This window comes from Daldinia caldariorum (assembly GCF_022478825.1).
Source record: "Daldinia caldariorum strain CBS 122874 unplaced genomic scaffold F4812scaffold_10, whole genome shotgun sequence".
In the NCBI taxonomy this organism is placed as follows: domain Eukaryota; kingdom Fungi; phylum Ascomycota; class Sordariomycetes; order Xylariales; family Hypoxylaceae; genus Daldinia; species Daldinia caldariorum.
In genome coordinates this window covers 1108383-1126298 of record NW_025953046.1, presented here as the reverse complement: position 1 = coordinate 1126298, position 17916 = coordinate 1108383, and the positions used below count along the sequence as shown (strand labels likewise).

At 46.9% G+C, this 17916-nt stretch overlaps 6 protein-coding genes across 6 annotated transcripts; 4 read left to right on the top strand and 2 right to left on the bottom strand.

The window, feature by feature from the left end:
• Positions 1 to 365: 365 nt before the first annotated feature.
• F4812DRAFT_460141 (nucleic acid-binding protein) lies at positions 366 to 950 on the top strand (the record flags this gene model as incomplete). Its single annotated transcript, XM_047937657.1, has 2 exons — positions 366 to 640; positions 851 to 950. 2 exons carry the CDS (start codon positions 366 to 368, stop codon positions 948 to 950), a joined length of 375 nt encoding a protein of 124 aa, XP_047789608.1.
• A 360-nt stretch (positions 951 to 1310) lies between these two features.
• On the bottom strand, positions 1311 to 3697 carry F4812DRAFT_58155 (glutathione synthase). Its single transcript, XM_047939217.1, has 5 exons — positions 3516 to 3697; positions 3098 to 3466; positions 2956 to 3031; positions 2747 to 2889; positions 1311 to 2697 (listed from the first exon to the last, which is right to left on the bottom strand). The coding sequence occupies exons 2-5, from the start codon at positions 3382 to 3384 to the stop codon at positions 1671 to 1673; spliced, it is 1533 nt and encodes a 510-aa protein (XP_047789607.1). The 5' UTR covers positions 3385 to 3466; positions 3516 to 3697; the 3' UTR covers positions 1311 to 1670.
• Positions 3698 to 5250: 1553 nt separating this feature from the next.
• F4812DRAFT_432057 (uncharacterized protein) lies at positions 5251 to 5553 on the top strand. The gene has a single exon (XM_047934481.1). The coding sequence runs from the start codon at positions 5269 to 5271 to the stop codon at positions 5503 to 5505; it is 237 nt and encodes a 78-aa protein (XP_047789606.1). The 5' UTR covers positions 5251 to 5268; the 3' UTR covers positions 5506 to 5553.
• Positions 5554 to 5576: 23 nt separating this feature from the next.
• On the top strand, positions 5577 to 10714 carry F4812DRAFT_460139 (P-loop containing nucleoside triphosphate hydrolase protein; the record flags this gene model as incomplete). The annotated part of the gene is made up of 2 exons (XM_047937656.1): positions 5577 to 10382; positions 10445 to 10714. 2 exons carry the CDS (start codon positions 5577 to 5579, stop codon positions 10712 to 10714), a joined length of 5076 nt encoding a protein of 1691 aa, XP_047789605.1.
• A 1284-nt stretch (positions 10715 to 11998) lies between these two features.
• F4812DRAFT_58062 (actin-like ATPase domain-containing protein) lies at positions 11999 to 14813 on the bottom strand. Its single transcript, XM_047939216.1, has 3 exons — positions 14489 to 14813; positions 14332 to 14410; positions 11999 to 14251 (listed from the first exon to the last, which is right to left on the bottom strand). Exons 1-3 carry the CDS (start codon positions 14526 to 14528, stop codon positions 12142 to 12144), a joined length of 2229 nt encoding a protein of 742 aa, XP_047789604.1. The 5' UTR covers positions 14529 to 14813; the 3' UTR covers positions 11999 to 12141.
• A 223-nt stretch (positions 14814 to 15036) lies between these two features.
• F4812DRAFT_58022 (uncharacterized protein) lies at positions 15037 to 16522 on the top strand. Its single transcript, XM_047939215.1, has 2 exons — positions 15037 to 15158; positions 15677 to 16522. Exon 2 carries the CDS (start codon positions 15778 to 15780, stop codon positions 16435 to 16437), a length of 660 nt encoding a protein of 219 aa, XP_047789603.1. The 5' UTR covers positions 15037 to 15158; positions 15677 to 15777; the 3' UTR covers positions 16438 to 16522.
• Positions 16523 to 17916: the final 1394 nt, after the last annotated feature.

The following is a 17916-nucleotide window of genomic DNA, read 5'->3' as shown; positions in this document are numbered from 1 at the left end:
CATAATGGATGGTTGTTTATAAATGCAATTATAAGTTATCAAACAGCCTGGTATAATATCCGATAAATTCAATAATCAAGTCCTGCCATACCCGTAACCCCACGACGTTCCAACCAATTAGAATTAGCGATTAGGGCTATCTAATTTCCGGCGCGTCAGGTACATAGGTAAGTAAATCCAGCAATCGCGAACTTAACGATATTCGGCAACGCGCAACTCCAAATCTTTCTCAATCCGTTCCTGCAGTTCAACTAAACCCGGCTCCTACCGCAAACGAACATTTACCTCAAAAAAACACAGAACGGTTCTTCGTACAACTCAATTTGACCCCCCCCCCCCTCCCCCCCCATATAAAAACAAACAACATGTCTTTCCTCGCTCGCCGAGCCACAGCTGCCGCCCCAGGCCTCGCCCGCGCCTTCAGCGCTTCCGCCCGCCGCGATATCGCCAAGATCACTATCGTCGGCAACCTCGCTGCGTCCCCCGAGATCAAGGCTACTAGCACCGGCCGCGACGTCGTTGAGTACTCTGTCGCAAGCAACTACGGCCCCAAGGAAAACCGCCAGACCAGCTGGTTCAGGGTCTCCGCTTTTGTCGATGAAGGTCCCCGTCGGGAATTCCTGGCCAACCTGCCTAAAGGGTATGTGTTTTTTTTTATATATATTCTACGGCCGGGGGGGAGAGACTATAGAAGAAATTGCTTGGATTGGGATGTGGTTGGTTTAGTGGTTACGCATGTCAGCCTCAAATGGGAATTATATATCTACTTGTGCCGCAATTTTTTTTCCTTTTCTTTCTTTTATTGTGGAGTGGAGACGAGACAAGGGAGAGCTGACATAAGATGCGACAGATCTACCGTCTACGTCGAGGGTGATGCCGTCATGAACACCTACACTGACGCCGAGGGCAAGTCGCGAAATTCCTTGAGAATTTACCAAAGTATGATATAATTTAATTAACGCCTTCCCCCTCCCCTCTCCCCCTCTCCCCCCCCTATCTCGTTTTTGGCCTTAAATGCTAAAGAGAAAACTTAAACAGGAAACCTCGAGGTTCTCCGCAAACCAACTCCTACCGCAGGTTAACCTGCCTTATATATATCAATCAATCATGTATGAAAATAAAATAAAAATTCAGAATCGAAAAAAGACTTGGGAAGGCCTAAAATCACGCTGATCGCACCAACATGTGGTATGATCTTGGGCTAGAGAGCTCTCCACTACGGGCGCGCGCGCAAGAGAACTGTTTGATGCCTACCTCTAATGATGGGACTACGCTTGGGGAACGTTACTGTACGATATTGCTACGTCAGGACTTGATACCAAATGTGTGTTAATGATGTCCCTTTCACCCGTACATTGTCTGGCATGACCATATACAATATGCCCCCTGTAGTATACTGCTTTTGGCTCCTGGAGAAATGAATTGGGATAGCGGTGCCTAAATGATTCATGAATGTCTATCGATGACCGCCACATTTTTTCTTTCGACTTTTGTTGCTTGAGATAACAGTAACAGCACAGCACTTCTAATAAAGTGCTGACTCGGATGCTACCCAGCGAACTGAGCTGATCTAAAACTGTATTCATTGACCACTTCTAATGTCTAATGTCTTAGATGATGTGAAACAAATGCTATGTATAACTGGAACCAACCCTAATCCCACGTCCACATCAGACCAAGCTGCAACTGTCCATGCAACCAAACCCAGCAGCCACGCCGCCTTCCTCGCTCTGGTCTCCCTTCGTGCGCAGAAGATATCCGGCCCTCTCGTTATGGAGTATGGCCTTGGACTGCTGATCCCAGATGCAGGTTCCATATATGCCGAGCTCGCAAATAACCCCGCCCTGTTCCAGCTTGCCGTTGCGCAAGATCGTGTTCCTGACGGGAGGCGGGGTGATCAGCTCCATGAGAATATACGACGGCCAGTGCGTCTCCGGAACGGACTTCAGGAACGGCGGGATCGCGGAGCGGTAGGTGTTGTTGCCGCCGCCTTCCCTCTGGGGCTTGAGGACGTAGCCTTTGCACAGCTCGGGATCGGCGGCGATCTTCCGGGCTTTGAGTCCGGCTTCTGTTTCGTCTAGAGGGTAGATGTTGGTAAAGGTGTTTGCGAGCTCGGAGATAGACGCGGAGTCCTTGGATATGTAGCGTGGTAGAATGGAGGGGTTTGATGGCGTCTCGGGTGTGGCTAGGACCTGCTGCACCTTCTTCGTCCCGGCAACTTGGGTCAATACCGTGGGACATTTGATCGCAGCCGATCTCTCCAGATGGTAACGAGCTTCCCAGGCAGATTGATCCGGATAGTCTGATGGTCCATATCCCGAGCGCATGTATATGACAGCAACTTCAAACGTTTGGGAAGGTAGCTGCGGTGGTCGATACAACAACTGACGGCCTGCACCCTCAGCAATAGTCGTGTGCTGTAGAATTTCCGAAAATGGTAGACGGAAAACGGGAATTAGCGGCTCTTCCGATTTCTGGAGTTCGTATTCGAGATGACGCTGGTCGAAGATGTTCCTCTCGCCCCCTTGGACGAGGAAGATGACGCACTTCCGATGGCCAGTAGACGAAGGTCCGTATTCGATAAAGGCCTGTTTTATGCCACTAGCTAAGCCCGCAGCGCTACCATTTTCTGGTAATTGCACAGTCCCTCTTCCTATCGCGTTTTCTAGCAATGGATACTCCGTAGAGGATAGGTATCTAGAAAGTTCTTAGTACTGTGTATTTCGGGATGAAAGCGGGTTCTAACTTATGGAGTAATGAGGTTTGCGACGATAGGCCTCCGAACGAGGATGCGATGGTGTTAAACTCTACCTGCTTGATCTGCGGAGTAGACCCAGTAGCATCTTGGTGGACCATGTAGTCCGATCTGAAGAGACCGAGACTTTTATGCTGTAATACGGAGTGAGCCATGTTTAGACATTAATATAGGAAGTACTTTTCATCTGATTGACTTACCTGTACGTAACCCTCCTCCTTGACTCTTAAGTGAACTTTCCATAATTCCGTTATAAAGTCATCGCTATCTCCGATCCTACACTTGATTAGGCCATGATCTCAAAGCAGGCGGATATATGCACTCAAGTCCTTTTATACGTACTCTTTTACAACCTGAGCCAGAAACTCCTCATCCTGGCTAATGGATGCGTACAGCTCATTATAAGCCTTCTGAACCGCAACTCCCTGGTCGAAGCACACCTTAGGAAAGGGGCTCGGGAAAAGAGTAACGGGAACCGCGGTGGCGAGTATCCCTGCGGGATCAGCTTCGGCAGCGACTACAGCCGGAGGTGGTCGAACGGTCAGGCCATGGGCTAGCGCCCAGTCCTTGACGACTTCGGTCAACCTTTCGCCTTCACTAGGCGTGATCTCAGGTGGATAGTTGGACATGCCTAAATTGCGTGATAGTTGGCGACTTTAGATTGATGTTGCGGAAGTGTCTGCTAGCACAATGCTTTGTTATAGGATCTTACTATATCTGGTTATTAGCGTCTATTTTTACATTCCCGAGACGAACTTACTCCTAGGTAGTTAAGTATATTTAAAAGCGGCTGCAAACCGCAGAAACCTATTTTAGGGCAGGGTGTAATCAGACTTGGTCAAGAGCATATATATGTAATATGTAATCAATCATTGCTTAGAAATAGGAGTTGTAACAGCTACTAGTACAACTAGCTTCTATCGTGGATCTACTCGATATATGCGCGGCGCATTCCGGGGATTGTACATATCCCACACATATCCCACGTGCACACATTGCATATATTCGAATCGAGTCAATCCTCGCTAAAGAATACACCCCGCTCGAAGAGGTATTTAAAATCGATTTTAGTCCGAAGGGTCTAGGTAGATGACGTGACTGCGGAGCTTGGAGTAGATGCTTGCCGGCCTCAGAATTATTCGAAACTACCTAACCAGGTATATTTCCAAAGCAAACTACTTAAAAATTCAGTGAATACCTTTGACTACTACTGATATGTACTTACGTTACATGTACATGATACCTCAGGGTATGTACTTACATAATGTGTACCTAAAGCAAGTGCTTGCATATTTAAATGTAATAAATTAAATATATTAATTACGTATGCTAGTTCTTTGCTAAACAAATATTTATTTTATCTTATTAATCAAATAAATCAATTAAGGAAACTATCATTTTGTACAATCACGTGACAATGGTCTTTTAGTGGGCCTTCCTTCGCGTCGTGCAGGTATTCCAAAATGTCGAAATGCGGGACACTTCTTACCTGTTGGATCTACCTATGGCAAGCATATAAATACCCTCTCATGTAAAGACCTTTGCCGTTATCGTCGTCTCGTACATACCCAGGTATGTTACAAATTAGGTATGTACTTGTCCTTTTTATTTATATATGTCCTTTACCTTCCTATATATATATCATAACCATAATGCCCTAAGACATCTTTAAGACGCAAGTAACTAACTGCTTAGGTTCTTGTTGTACGATCTCCTAACCGGTGAAACATCTGAATCTTTATTTTAGGAAACCGGGGGTGAAAAAAAAAGGCAAGAATGATGGCCATAACTCGTACCTGCTACTTGCTACTTCCTGCATACACCCTATCCAGTCCTTAGGTTCTACCTACCTTCATTCAAGCCTTCCCAAGCTGTTACCTTGGTTAGGTAGGTAGGTATCTAAATGCCGCTAATGATTGTCTGTTAATTATTCACCTACCTACCTTCCAACTCATTCTTTTCGTTCTTGACTGGGATCTAAATTTCACATCTCCTAACACACAGATCACTTATACACCTTACACGTGCAGTAGAGAGTCTGCTGCAAGGTGGTGTATTTTCACGTCTGAAAACATATTGTAAGACTTTTATTTTTATTTCTTTCTTATCTTCGTGTGTTTTCTCTCCCTCTTTTTTTTTTTTTTTTTCTACTTCATATCATCACATAGGTTTTGTATGCTGCATGCAGCTACATACTCGACATGACCCCTACCCCCCCTTCACCCCCCCTTCACCTTCTTGACTGCCCGTTGCCTGCCTCTCGTTGCCTGCCTCTCGTGCATCTTTCTCATTTTTCTCCTTACTCATGCCTCAATTTATCTAGCCTTCTTTCGAACGCCTTGGGCGTGTTGTGTTTCCTTTTTACAAGCTTTCAACATCTCTATCTCTACAAGTTCACGTTCGTTGATCTATCCTTTAGATCCAAGGCCTGCTCACTGTAAGTTACTACCATCTTTCATTCAGTGTCCCTAATAGCTTCATACCTTCCGGTTTCTCTATAGACTACCATATGTATGGGTTCACCCACGAGAAGAAGAAGTCACATCCTTTGCTCTTTTTGGATTCTGGCCTTGAGAGTTCCTTCCATATCGCTGCTATTCTGTGCTTCCTTTTTGAAACCCTTTGGGACTTTTCTAAGGCTGGAGTTCACTACCAAACCCCTACCTACCAACCCTTGGTTTCTCTCCTTTACCATCTCATTATCTATCCTTTCATATTGTCACGTAGTGATCAACTATGTGCGATGCTGATATACCTTCGACCCTCAGAGTTCTATTCATCTCCTTCGTTGATCCCACCTAGTGATATGATCTGAGTGACAATGGACGACGATCCGTGGGACTGGGATGTTGACAAGGTGGTTCGGGAGCTTTGCTCGACCGATCGATCTTGGAAGCCGCCAACTTCTGCTCCCGTGAAGTTCTTGCCCCCGGAGAAGCTTGAACCCTTGTTAAGGAAGCATGAAATTGATGGCCATACACTTCTCACATATCATCGTTCCGGCCTTTGCCGTGACCTATGCATCGAGATCACGAAACATAAGTCGATATTCTATCACATCGTCGAGTCGTTCCGAACTCGTAGTAAGCAGTATAGACTGTATCAGAAACGATGCCACTCGGAAGTTGAAGCTCGAGATGACGAAGACCAAGCAAGAGAGGATGACAACCGAGAAGTGGCACCAATGAAGCCTACTTTCTCCACCCAGGAATCCCACTCAACGGGTACCACCTTACCGGATACACCTATTAAGAAACGAAGATTAGCACCTGTGCTCGTTTCAAACGAGATCGATGTTAATGTTACACGCAATATTCCCACAGAAGCGGACGTGATTATAGCATCCAGGTCAACAAATTTTGATCTTCCAGATCATGATGATATGGCTGATTCCATTTGTGCTTACCTTGGAAAGGATGCGGTCACCAGAGTAGATATCGTTGAAATGCTCGACGTTGCCCAACCTTTCTCGGAGGAAGCCTTGCAACAAGAGCAGCAGCTCACATTCGTTCGAGACAGGAGACTGCCGCGTGGCCGCCAGCTACAGATCAACCAGCTTCTCAAGCGTCGAATGCTGCGGAATAGAAAGCCTCGGCTTCCCTACGCTACCAAGCTGGATATGGTACCTGGTGCTAACAATCCAGATCACGATGAAGTCTTACCTTTATATGGAGACTCAGATGAGGAATACGACTCGGACACCTGGGCCGAAATAGAGACCGAACGGCTCAACCAGGCAGACCGACATGGTCTATCTAGCAGCGAAGTCCAAGCCGTCATCGACGATGCTATTGAGAAATTCGCATCCGACTGGAGAGAGCGCAAGGCTTCTAAGCTCTTATACAAATCTAATCAAATTTGGTGGAACGCTCGACGGGCTGGCCTAAAGACGTCGATAGACAACAACCGCAATAATCTCGAGGCATGCGAATCCCGTATAGCCAAATATTGTAAAGAGATGACCCGTCAGCATTGGCATAAAAAAGCTGAGTTGAAAATGAACACCTTGATTTTTCAGCAGAGTGTAGAAGATAGGGAATATTATTCCTGGGTACTCAAAGTCATCACTGCCCCGGCCGAACCTGAAAAGCTCTCAGCTCCGCCTCAGACTGCCGTTAAACCCCGTCGACAGCCAAAGCTAGTTTCTACTGGTTCTGAGGATGAAGAAATACTGACGAGCGAATCCGAGAATGAGCTTGAAGACGAATTCGTTATCGATGATCCTTTGCCACATGGTGCATCTCGTAGTGATTCGCCCATGTCAATTGCTAAAGACAGCCCCTCCCCGGTACAACGACGACGAAGTCATCGTCGTGAGAGTAGTCAAGACGAGATGCCTATGGACACTGAACCAACGGAAACGATCGATCTTACCCAACTGGAGGCAAACATTGACCCTAAAACGCCAGCTAAATTTCGAGAGCATCATGTAATAGATCTCACGACTCCCGACAAACCTAGTTCGGCTTCCAAAGGCTCTCCCAGCATAAAACTTGTTAAGCCAGGAAAACTGCGTCAACCTGTCGAGAAATCGCCACTCGACATGAGCATCGAAGACCTCGAACCTGCTGAAGAAATGGTGGCTCGAGAGTTAGCCAGGCAACATGAAGGCTATCTATCGTTCATCTTTTCGGCAACTATGGGGAAGCAATCAGGCAAAGCCTGGTTGAATTTCTTATCTCGTGAGCTGAAAGAGCGAGGACTCCCGAAGTCCCCTTACGATACCCCTGAAAAGAAAAACGTATTTGCCGCATTCACAATGCTCCGTTTGTTTGAAATATTCCGAGATGGCGTCCCTTACTCCATAGTCCGGTATAAGAAGCTGAGCCATGATGATGTAATGAAGAAAGTACAAGACGCAGGGACCCAGGCGGATAAGCTCGGCACTTATGCGGACTTCCTCCGCCGCTTGTCTGATCGCTTCGATTGGAAGAAGATTGATATGGAGCTAACAGATGAAGAACCCGCTTTGAAGCAGAAAAGACGTAAGAAAGTAGTTCGAAACCAAGAGGCAGAAAGCTTGAGGGAGAACGACAGAGCACGGGCGGCGGAACAAGAACGTCGGCAAAAAGTGCTCCGCGCCAAATTAATGGATCTTGACGCTCAGGGTGTGGTGGACCTTGATCAGACAAAGATGATAATCAACGAGAGCAAGGAAGACGATCAAGGATTTATTTACATCCATCCTGAGATTGCACGGCGGATTAAGGAGCATCAAGTACGCGGGGTCAGATTCATGTGGAATCAGATTGTTGCCTCTGGAGCAAAGCAAGGTTGCCTACTTGCTCATACCATGGGTCTCGGAAAGACGATGCAAATTGTCACCCTCTTAGTGGCGATCGCACAAGCGGCAGCATCTGAAGATAATACCATCTCCTCTCAGATACCTAAGGGCCTTAGGAAGTCGAAGACACTCGTTCTCTGCCCCCCTTCGCTCGTCGATAACTGGATGGACGAATTGCTCAATTGGGCACCCGAAGGGCACGGGCTTGGGGAGTTTTTCAAAGTTGATCAGTCAACAATTCCTTCCCAACGCGATGCGAATATTGATTTGTGGGATGAACGAGGTGGCATCCTCATTATTGGATACAACCTCTTCAAAGATTATATCAAGAGCCCAGATTTCAAAGAAGTGTTATGCGACGGGCCCCGCCTCGTCGTAGCCGACGAAGCGCATATAATGAAGAACCCGAAGGCGCAAACCAACATTGCTGCTGCAAATTTCAAAACCTTGAGCCGGATTGCATTGACCGGTTCTCCTCTGGCTAACAGGGTCGAAGAATACCATTCCATGGTTAATTGGATCGCCCCGAACTACTTATCTGACATTGGCGAATTCAAAAAGATCTATGCGAACCCCATCGGGGAGGGGCTAAAGGCAGATAGTACGACGGGCCAGCGCAGAATGGCCTTGAAGATGCTAAGGGTACTTAAGCAAGAAGTCGCGCCAAAAGTTCAGCGAATAACAATCGCAGCGCTGAAGCACGACATACCTACGAAGATGGAATTCCTTTTAACTGTGCCTCTTACCAGTGTGCAGCGAGAGGCGTATGAAACTTTCATCCTCTACCAATTGGACCACCCGGGAACGAGTTCCTTAGCTTCTATAGATACGTTGAGTATCCTCTGTGCCCACCCATCGATCTTTATGAAGAAGTTGCAGAATCGGGACCCGGTTTCTAAAAAGTCGACTACGAAGATGGAGACTCTGCCCGACAAGCTTATCAGCAGCGAGATTCAGCTTTTGAACAAGACAAAGGACCTAGCTGCATATGCGCTGTCTTGGAAAATCCTAATACTACTTTCCATTCTCGACGAGTGCAAGCGCATCAATGACGGTGTTCTCATCTTTAGCCAGTCCATTCCTACGCTTAATTACATTGAGGCTGTTCTCAATATGAAGAAATTTTCCTTTAAGCGGATTGACGGGTCAACCAAGACAGACGAACGGCAATCTGTCGTAAAGGAATTCAATAAGGGCCAAATCGACGTGTTCCTTATCTCTACCAAAGCTGGCGGTGTTGGCCTCAACATGACGAGGGCGAATCGAGTTATTATCTTTGATGTCAAATTCAACCCTCAGAATGAACAGCAGGCGGTCGGGCGTGCATATCGTATTGGTCAGCAGAAGCCAGTCTTTGTGTACCGCTTGATTACTGGGGGTACGTCCGAGGAGAAGGCAATGAACATGGCAATATGGAAGATACAACTAGCTTCTCGAGTTGTCGACAAGAAGAACCCCATCCCCAAAGCCCAGGGTTTTGGCCATGCATTCGAGATGCCAACGGAACCCGAGCAGCAAAACATTGACATACATATTGGCAAAGACAGTGTCTTGGACAAAGTCATTGAAGCTCACAGGCCCGGCATTAGAGCCATCACGATGATGGACACTTTTGAGGAGGAAGAACTCGAAGATGCTGTCTTGACAGATGAAGACCGCGCGGATGCTGCTCGATTAATTGCCCAAAATGAAGCTCGTAGGTCAGGCGTAACCAATCCGACTTCGTATCCTGTTCCCGTGAACCTGGGCGGACGCCTGAACGAAACTAGCGGCGCTGGACTACCACCTCCTAAACTATACAACGAGGCTCAAAATGGTCAAGTCTCGGACGTACCGCCCAATGAGAAATCTAACACCCCACAGGCCGCAAACCCACCACAAGATAATGCTGTCTCATATCAGCAAGCCCTTCTACAGCCAATTCAAGGGGCTACTACGCACATTCGGCAGCCGCCACAAACTTCGGGTCATGTCACGGCTGATCACTTCGCCAATTGGGATAGCGAGCCAGCTTTTAGGGGAGAGCTGATGCGACTTTTCACACTGAGCAGTGCCCCGTTTAACCAGGAACAGAAACAATGTGCTGCGCTTGCTATTGTAGAAGCACTTTGGGAACAGTACCCTCGCGGGCAGCATGGCCAGGTAGCATGGGCAATAATGACAGCAGCTTCCTCCTCGCGATTTGTCGAAGCGATCTGCGTAAGCATTGTGTCGACTACTGAGCTAGCCAATATGGAGCCACATGATATTGCCGCAAAACGTCGAAGTTGGGACGAATTGACCGAGGCAGAATGGAAGAGACAGACAGCCGTCGCAGGTGGCCAATCAGAGGCAGATCCTGAAGTAGGGACGACCCATTAACCCCCGCATGATAACATTCAACTAACATGTATTTCCAATGATAGCATCTCCAATATGCTCTTCGCCAGATGTCAGCTACTTCCAAGGAGGCAGGTTCTGGCCGACGTAAACCTCTTCGACTAGATGATCAGGCGGCGTTGGAAACTGTTATCGAGAATAGAAAGGCGAAGCAGTCTTCCTCTGCCAATCCTCGTCTACCTAACTGGGCTATTGATGCAGTGTCTAGACATGGACGCATGCCGTCTCCATTGGTACAGCCACCTGCGGGCTCTTCATCTGCTGTCCAGCCTTCGCCCAAAACTCCTTTTAAGTGAACCTTTGCAACTTCAAGATAATAATACCCTGGCCGACTTTCAGTTTCAGTATCTCCTCGTTTCCGATTTTTACTTTTGGGCCGCCAATCCATGGGCTTTCGGCGTTTAGGCGGACTCCCCTCGTTGCGCAAAGAATGAGATACCCAAGGAAAACACAGAAACTACATATTCTGTATATGTGTTTTTTTCTTTCTTTCTTTCTTTCTTTTTTTTTTTTTTCTCTTTTCGGGTTGAGCAGAGAAGGGCAATAACGATAAGGGGGCAATGTAGGTGAGGTGATGTAACATTCAACGTCCACGCCATGTTTTTAATGTCAGGGGGGAGGGCCAGATAGATACATGTTCACGAGCAGGATCGCTGGCATTTGACGACAGTAATTTAACGTGTCCTTGATGACATCTTTCTAGCTGTTATTGGCTCCCGCAAGAAAACAAAGAAAAGCTGTGCTGCGTGACATTGGTGTACTTTCATTTTTGATAATACGGAAGAGGTTGCTGGATTGGCATAACTGGGTACCAGGCAATTTTCGTCTATTGACTGCCATCTCTTAATGATATGCAGACGAGCGTTTAGGGTCTAATTAATACAACTTGCTTTTTTTACTCCGAAAATTATACTTACTCATTCTAGGCGAATTACAGACTTCTCACATATTCTCACTTCGTACCTGTTACTTAAGGCCCTACCTAGTAGGTACCTTCTATCGAGTTGTAAGTAAACATACCAGCTTGTCGTCCCATTTCCCTTTCCCGTTCCCTTTCATCGTAGGCTAAACTCCTAGCACCTTAGACGACAGACATGAGGTAAGCATATAAGAGGTAGTCAGGAACTTTTTTTTGTTTTTTATTTTCCCCTTTTTCAAGTAGCCACCAACAGGTAGCATTTCTCATCGGTATGTAGGTGCCTAATGTAATTCTCAAACAAATCTTCACTTAATCCTCCCTCCCTCCCTCTCTCTTTTTTTTTCCTATCTAAAAGAAAAAGAGGAGAGGAGGATTAAAGCCACCGCCAACGCCATACAAAAAAATTCTCCTACCGACTCCTAGCTCTAGTCTCTCGATTCCCAACTTAGGAGAGAAAGAGAGAAAGAGAGAGACAGAGAGACAAAGTATGGTCAAATAAACAATTACTATTTTCCCCATCCCCCTCCGTCGAAAGTATCGCCTTTCGACGCAAGACACGACTGCGCGTATTACGTTATGTATAGGTACCTCCTACCTAGAGGTAGGTAAGAATGTTTACGTTTATCCCTCCAGCACTCGTCTTCTCTACATTAAGTACCGACCTGAAGTAGGTTAGGTTAGATAGGCACTTATTAGGGGCTTCAATCCAATCAAATCCAGCCTCTTGCTTCTCCTCCTTCTCCTCCTCCTCTTTCTTGCTCACACGCATCGCGAAACCCGAAGCCAACCCCAAACCAGCAGCAACTACCAAGCCCAAAGGACCTTATGATGCAGTACCCTGGCGCCCAGCCGCTCGAACTCGAACGGTGTGATCCAGGAGTCGTTGGCGGGGAGCTTGGCGAAGACGCTGGCGCCCTTCCAGACGACGACCTGCTCGTCCATGTCGCGGGCCGAGTGCGTGATAAGCACGCGGTCGGCGAGCTCGGGACGGCGGGCCTTGAGCTTATCGTGCAGCACCTGCGTGAACATCGGGGTCTTAGACCCCCCTCCCACCACCATGATGCTGCCGATGTAGTCGCGCAGCTTCTTGTCGTCACCCTTGGCCGCGTTCTGGATGCTCGTCAGGATCGCGATGTCGAGCGGTACCACGGGTAGCACCGAGTCTCGCTCCGCGGCTAGCGCTTTCGCGCTGCGTGCCGCCGAGTCCACAAACATGCCTGCTGGCGGTGCCGGGGACGCCCCGTTTCGCGCGGTAAATGTCCCATTTGGTGCCGGGCTACCAGTCCCTGTTACTGTGCCGTTTGCGCCGAAGTGGAAGGTCGGTGGGATGGGGGTTGCGGCCCCTTCGGGGGCCGGAGAGGCCGCAGTTGAACCGGCTGGCGTTCCGTTGTTAAGTTCGCCCCTGAGGAAGTTAAAAGGTTGGGATTTCTCCTTCATGGGTGTGGCGACGTTAGGGTCGAGAGATGAGGGCTGGAAACCGTTGGCATTAGAGACCACAGAAGGTTTGATAAGAGCAAGAATCGCGGTCTGCGCTGCGGAGACGGGGTCGTCGGGTACGTCAACGTCGTACGCATTATAAGAGCGGTCGACCAGCTTGCGCCGACTGCGTATTTTGGCCGAATTATCAAAGATAGACGGCTCATAGAAACCCATCGGGGCAAGAAGCACCTCATCGTACGTCTTGAAGCTGTACTCGCGCGTCGGCCGATTAGGAGTGCGCAGGAAGAAATTATAGAGTTGTACTGAAATATCGTTCTGGTTCATCGTACAATATTTGATTTTTAGTTCCTCGGCTAGGAGGAAATCGTATCGTCTCCTGAGATTAATATCCTGGTAAGGAAAATTATCGTAAAGCATCATCTTCATGAACGTTTCCGTCACATCATAGCCGCCGTACTTGAGATTAACGCGAGAGTCCTCGACACAAAGCCCGTCTTCAACGCAGGCGATCGAGGTCTTCTGAGCCCCGACATCAACTACACATGCTTGTGTGTATCCAGCACCGAATGTCGCGGCCATGCTCTCCTGAACGAAGCATATCCGACTAAATTCGAACCACGTCATGCATGACTTGAGAATTTGTTCGACATACTTCTTGTCGTACAGATCGGGAATCACAAAGACACAGCTATAATTCTTCCATGCGCTATTCCTAGTTAGCCCAAGCTCCTGTCTGATAGCCTTGTCTAAGAGAGTCTCGAAATCGTCGTATAGGTGCTCGGCAGTCGTGTAGTCGTCCTCGTTCAGCCAGCCATGCTGCATCGGCCACCACAATTTGAATTTGGGGTTCGAGTCGTCGGGAATACGCTGAGCTGCTTGGCCTATAAAACACGAAGCTAACGAGTTGGGATCTTCAAGAGCGTTGACGTCGGTCCATTCGATTTGAAGAGCGTCGTTATGTAACGATATCTCTTTTGGTTCAACTCGTCTGTTATGATTTACAACCAACTCTTTCGAATTTGGTAGCACTCTAAGCTTCCTGGATCGCATATCCACCTTGAGATCATTGGACATCTTCTGGTACTTCTTAGACCATTCCTCGCCGTATTGTTGGTCTAGAGTTTTAGCTTCGAACTGCCGGCGGGGAAGAGCCTCGTACATCTCGGATTCGGTCTGGGGAAATCTGGTGGCAATCGCCATAGGTATAGTCTTAGGCAAGGCATCGCTAGCAAACCCTATTCGAAGGTTCTGACTTCCCGGATGTATAACAATCACCTTGGAAGGGTCCAAGCCTTCGCTAACGGAGGGAGCAGCATCATCTGGTTGGATGTCGGAGACTGGTAGTGGTACTTCGGCATGTCCGTTGCGCGCAAGGGCACGATCGCGGTCTTTAGCGCTCTGGACGAGTCTATCTCTATTCGCCTCGGCCTGTAATCGAAGGGCTAGAACTTGGTCATCGCGTTTCATGTAATCACTGGGAAGTAGTAGAAGATATCAATCAGCCTCGAGACTCCACCAAACATAGTAAACAAATGTATCGAAGGTGTCGCGTACGTGTAATAGTTCTTTTGGTTGATTGGCGTGACATCGGGCCAGCTCGTCTGCTTCATGCCATTGTCGGTTCGTTCAAGTCCTTTGTATCCATCACGTCAGCCTCACATATGCGCGCAGGTTCAATAGGCTGATAACAGGTAATTGACAAGTAACTGACCTTCCCGGAGGAGGACCTTCTCACTGACTTTGCCAACCATAATTACGGGTTAGATGAATGGCGGACGTGGTGATGATGGCTGCATCTACAAGAATATTTGTTGTTCTAGCATTGATGCGTCGATGTGTCGATGCGTTGATAGTGGAAGAAAGGGGGGGAGGATGGATGGATGGATTACAGATACATAATGGGAAAAATTGTTACAAATATTGGGCGCGCGGTGGAATTTTATTTTACGTCTACAGTGAATTTGTCTTCGAGCTTGCCCTCTTCTCCCTGCGGCTTGGGCCATTATCAAATCAATCAAAGTCGCGGCTGCTTCAGGTGATACCAGTACTCAGCTAACATTCTAGCGGGTAACTAGGTTAGGTTAGGTAGGTTACCTGCACTTACCTAGTATTTATTCTGGAACCGGAAGCAGGGCTAAACTATATTAGGCCTAGTGCCTATGTCGAATGGCGGAACTCGGTAGCTAGATTATCCTATCATAGATAAGATTGAAAAGTCTCTCGATAACTTCAATACTTACAATGTCATATACCTATCCAGTATATGTCAATTCCCACTCAGATCTCTAGACTGGAATATTATGTTTTGTTTAGTATTTTCCCAATTCGTGCCCTCTGGTAGTTTGACAAAATGATTGCTTACTTTAACATACCTAGTTAATGTGAGTTATTGTCCTCATTCTTTTAGTTTTAATTCTCTTGAGTCTTCATTACTTGTCTGCCTTAGGTGTGTAGGTGCCTATTAGTTCTAGGAAATAAGGCGTCAGCTTGTTGGTGTATATTAAAACCTTCTCTTGAAAGGACAAACAGGGATATTCGAAAAGTAAAAACCCACGAGGCTTAGTGTATTACTGTTGACACTGTCCATAATGAACAAACGGCTTTTCTTACCTAATTTATTTATTTATTTATTTATTTATTTCCTTTTCTTCCAGTACAAAGAGGCTAAAGTCGAAAGCTGAGTCACCTGACAACACAACGCCTATGACGTCGCTTTTCAACTCACATAGCTAGGTTGCTATGATCTATCCCTACTTTCCTTTTATTAGTCGTTTCTACATACCTGGTGCAAACTGGTCCTGCCAGATTTACTCAGCTTAGATACTCAACTACATCAATCGCTCCAGTCACTACCTTACCTGGTACACATACCTATCTTTCTGACAACCAACCAAATTAGTCGATAACTTTAACAACGTACCATACAAATTGTAGTTCCTCCTTTTCATTCTTTAAACCACTGCATATTTCAATTTTCTAATATAGGTGTACACATTCATCATGGCCCCTATCCCAGTCTATACAGACAGTCCTATTACTGCCACAAAGGCTTCGGGAGTGACGCCACAGACTGCTCCACCATCAACTACTTCGAGGCCAACCCCAACTAGCTCATCGCCTACTTCGTCCAGCCAGGCTTATCCACCCGCACAGCCTGGTGCCGCACCTTCACTTCCAACTGCGACGGCCGCGGTTAATAGCAATATTCCCCCAGCACCGCAGCCTGGGGCCGTCCCTATCCCAACCGGTGTCCCCAGAGCAAATATACCACCACCGCCTAAAGCAGGTGAGAGGCTTGTAAGCATACCGTATCCGCAACAGATGTCAATCCCACCACCTACCGCACCCTACCCATCTCAAGAGCGGGGGACATTCACGGTTCCGGTACCTACTTCGGTATACGGCGACCAGGGTTCCACAGCTTTAAGTGATCCACCAGTTCATCATAGCCTAGAGCACCCCCCGGGATATCACCAGAACTCCAACGCTTCTGGGCTTGATGATTATCAGAGGTCAGCTATCCAGCGGAGTGAAGCAGAAACTCAGACAGAAAGCCCAGAAGGTGGAGTTTGGGAGGCAGCAAAGAAATGGGCTCACCAGACGGGAGAGAAGATCGCGGCAGCAGAAAATGAAGTTTGGAAAAAGATCAGCAAGGAATAGAGGCCGACGTCTCCATAAAGACCGAAAAAATGAACGTTCATTATCATTCTCAAATATAGGCAGTCTGCTATAAATCATGTTCTACTAGGACGAGAATTCCATCATTGATATTTAGGAAACTTGCAAAAAGGGAATATACATACTATGACACAAATGACATATGTCGTCCGATGAGTCTTGATGTAACTGGAAGAACTAGTAACCTAACTACCCCCTTTTTATATGTTTCAATTTTATTAAAGGTAGTCTTTGAAAGAGACTTCAATATGGATAAGCATCAACTAATTGAAGTAGGGTTACAAAAGCGAATATTCGACCTGTGTAAAAATTTAGGAGGTATCGTTAATGCAAGCTATAGCTATAGCTCGTATGCAACCTACGCTCGGATAGGCCGAGCGCTCTTTAAACGTCCGTTTCGATTGCTAGGTCCGATGCATGATATGATCTTCCAATGAGGGTCTACGCGCTATGTACATATCTGGGGAAGCGATCTTGTCATTGTCATCGTCATCGTTTAGCCCGCGATCTTCATGACAGGAGAAGTGATATACTAATACAGAACGTAAAATACCTTAGCAGTTGCTAAATTTAAGGACGCAGGGTTGGTTTAACGGGTAAAAGCGAGCATTGAATAATTTCCCAATGGAGTGAATAACGTTATGCGACGGGGTGAAAAAGACCGGGCGCATCCCGGTAAGCTAGCCCCGGAGTGGGGTATAGTAGCGGCCCCATAGAACGATTCGTAGAACATATGGAACATACGTACTATGTAGAGGTAGGTATGGAAAGACCAAGAGCCCACCCCTTGCCCGCTTTACACGACACGATCTGGCAGAACCTAATTAAAATGACGCTCACCAGATGCGGCGGCCGAGGTCAGACTCTCGGTGTAATTCCCACATTGAATAGCGTCGAATGATACGTTAGGTTAGGTACGTGCGATGAACTCCACTGGAGAGATAAAAAAGGTAGTTACGAAGTAAAATAAAAATAAAAAATTGGGTGATGTTTGCATTGAAGTGAGAATGTATTTCTTATCCATATGTTTTAAGCGCAAAATGTAAAATACTCGCGATACCTAACGTGCCTATGTACCTACCTAGGTAGTACCTAGGTAGGTAGCCCGAGTTAGAAAAGGGAAGTAGGTCGTGCCGTACCGTAGGTACCCGCGTTAGCCACATTTTGTTAGCCGACTTGTCTGATAGATAGGACAGGCACATCCATACCTAAAGATATGCTACCTCAGTAAACCGAAGTATTATTCAGTATTATGTTATACAAATGAGGCACTTAGGCAGATAAGTATAAGGCACAAATCGACACTACTGCCGTGCTAATATTTATTATTATTATTAAATGCACATCTTATAATCCGTACCTACTACGCATAAGTGTGCCTGATCTCATCTCGTTCTCACCCGAAGGACTTGTCAGCCTGCTTACGACAGAGCGGGCACATACTGGCATATGTAAACCATA

What these genes read in the sequence shown, in the direction of transcription:
- F4812DRAFT_58155 (XM_047939217.1), bottom strand. Translation starts at nt 3,384, where the DNA reads ATGTCCAACTATCCACCTGAGATCACGCCTAGTGAAGGCGAAAGGTTG. An exon ending in CTGGCTCAGGTTGTAAAAGA is followed by an intron (nt 3,032 to 3,097) that starts GTACGTATAAAA and finishes AATCAAGTGTAG; the next exon opens with GATCGGAGATAGCGATGACT. An exon ending in CAAACCTCATTACTCCATAA is followed by an intron (nt 2,698 to 2,746) that starts GTTAGAACCCGC and finishes AGAACTTTCTAG; the next exon opens with ATACCTATCCTCTACGGAGT.
- F4812DRAFT_432057 (XM_047934481.1), top strand. Translation starts at nt 5,269, where the DNA reads ATGGGTTCACCCACGAGAAGAAGAAGTCACATCCTTTGCTCTTTTTGG.
- F4812DRAFT_58062 (XM_047939216.1), bottom strand. Translation starts at nt 14,528, where the DNA reads ATGGTTGGCAAAGTCAGTGAGAAGGTCCTCCTCCGGGAAG. An exon ending in GAAGGTCCTCCTCCGGGAAG is followed by an intron (nt 14,411 to 14,488) that starts GTCAGTTACTTG and finishes ATGGATACAAAG; the next exon opens with GACTTGAACGAACCGACAAT. An exon ending in AACCAAAAGAACTATTACAC is followed by an intron (nt 14,252 to 14,331) that starts GTACGCGACACC and finishes ACTACTTCCCAG; the next exon opens with TGATTACATGAAACGCGATG.
- F4812DRAFT_58022 (XM_047939215.1), top strand. Translation starts at nt 15,778, where the DNA reads ATGGCCCCTATCCCAGTCTATACAGACAGTCCTATTACTGCCACAAAG.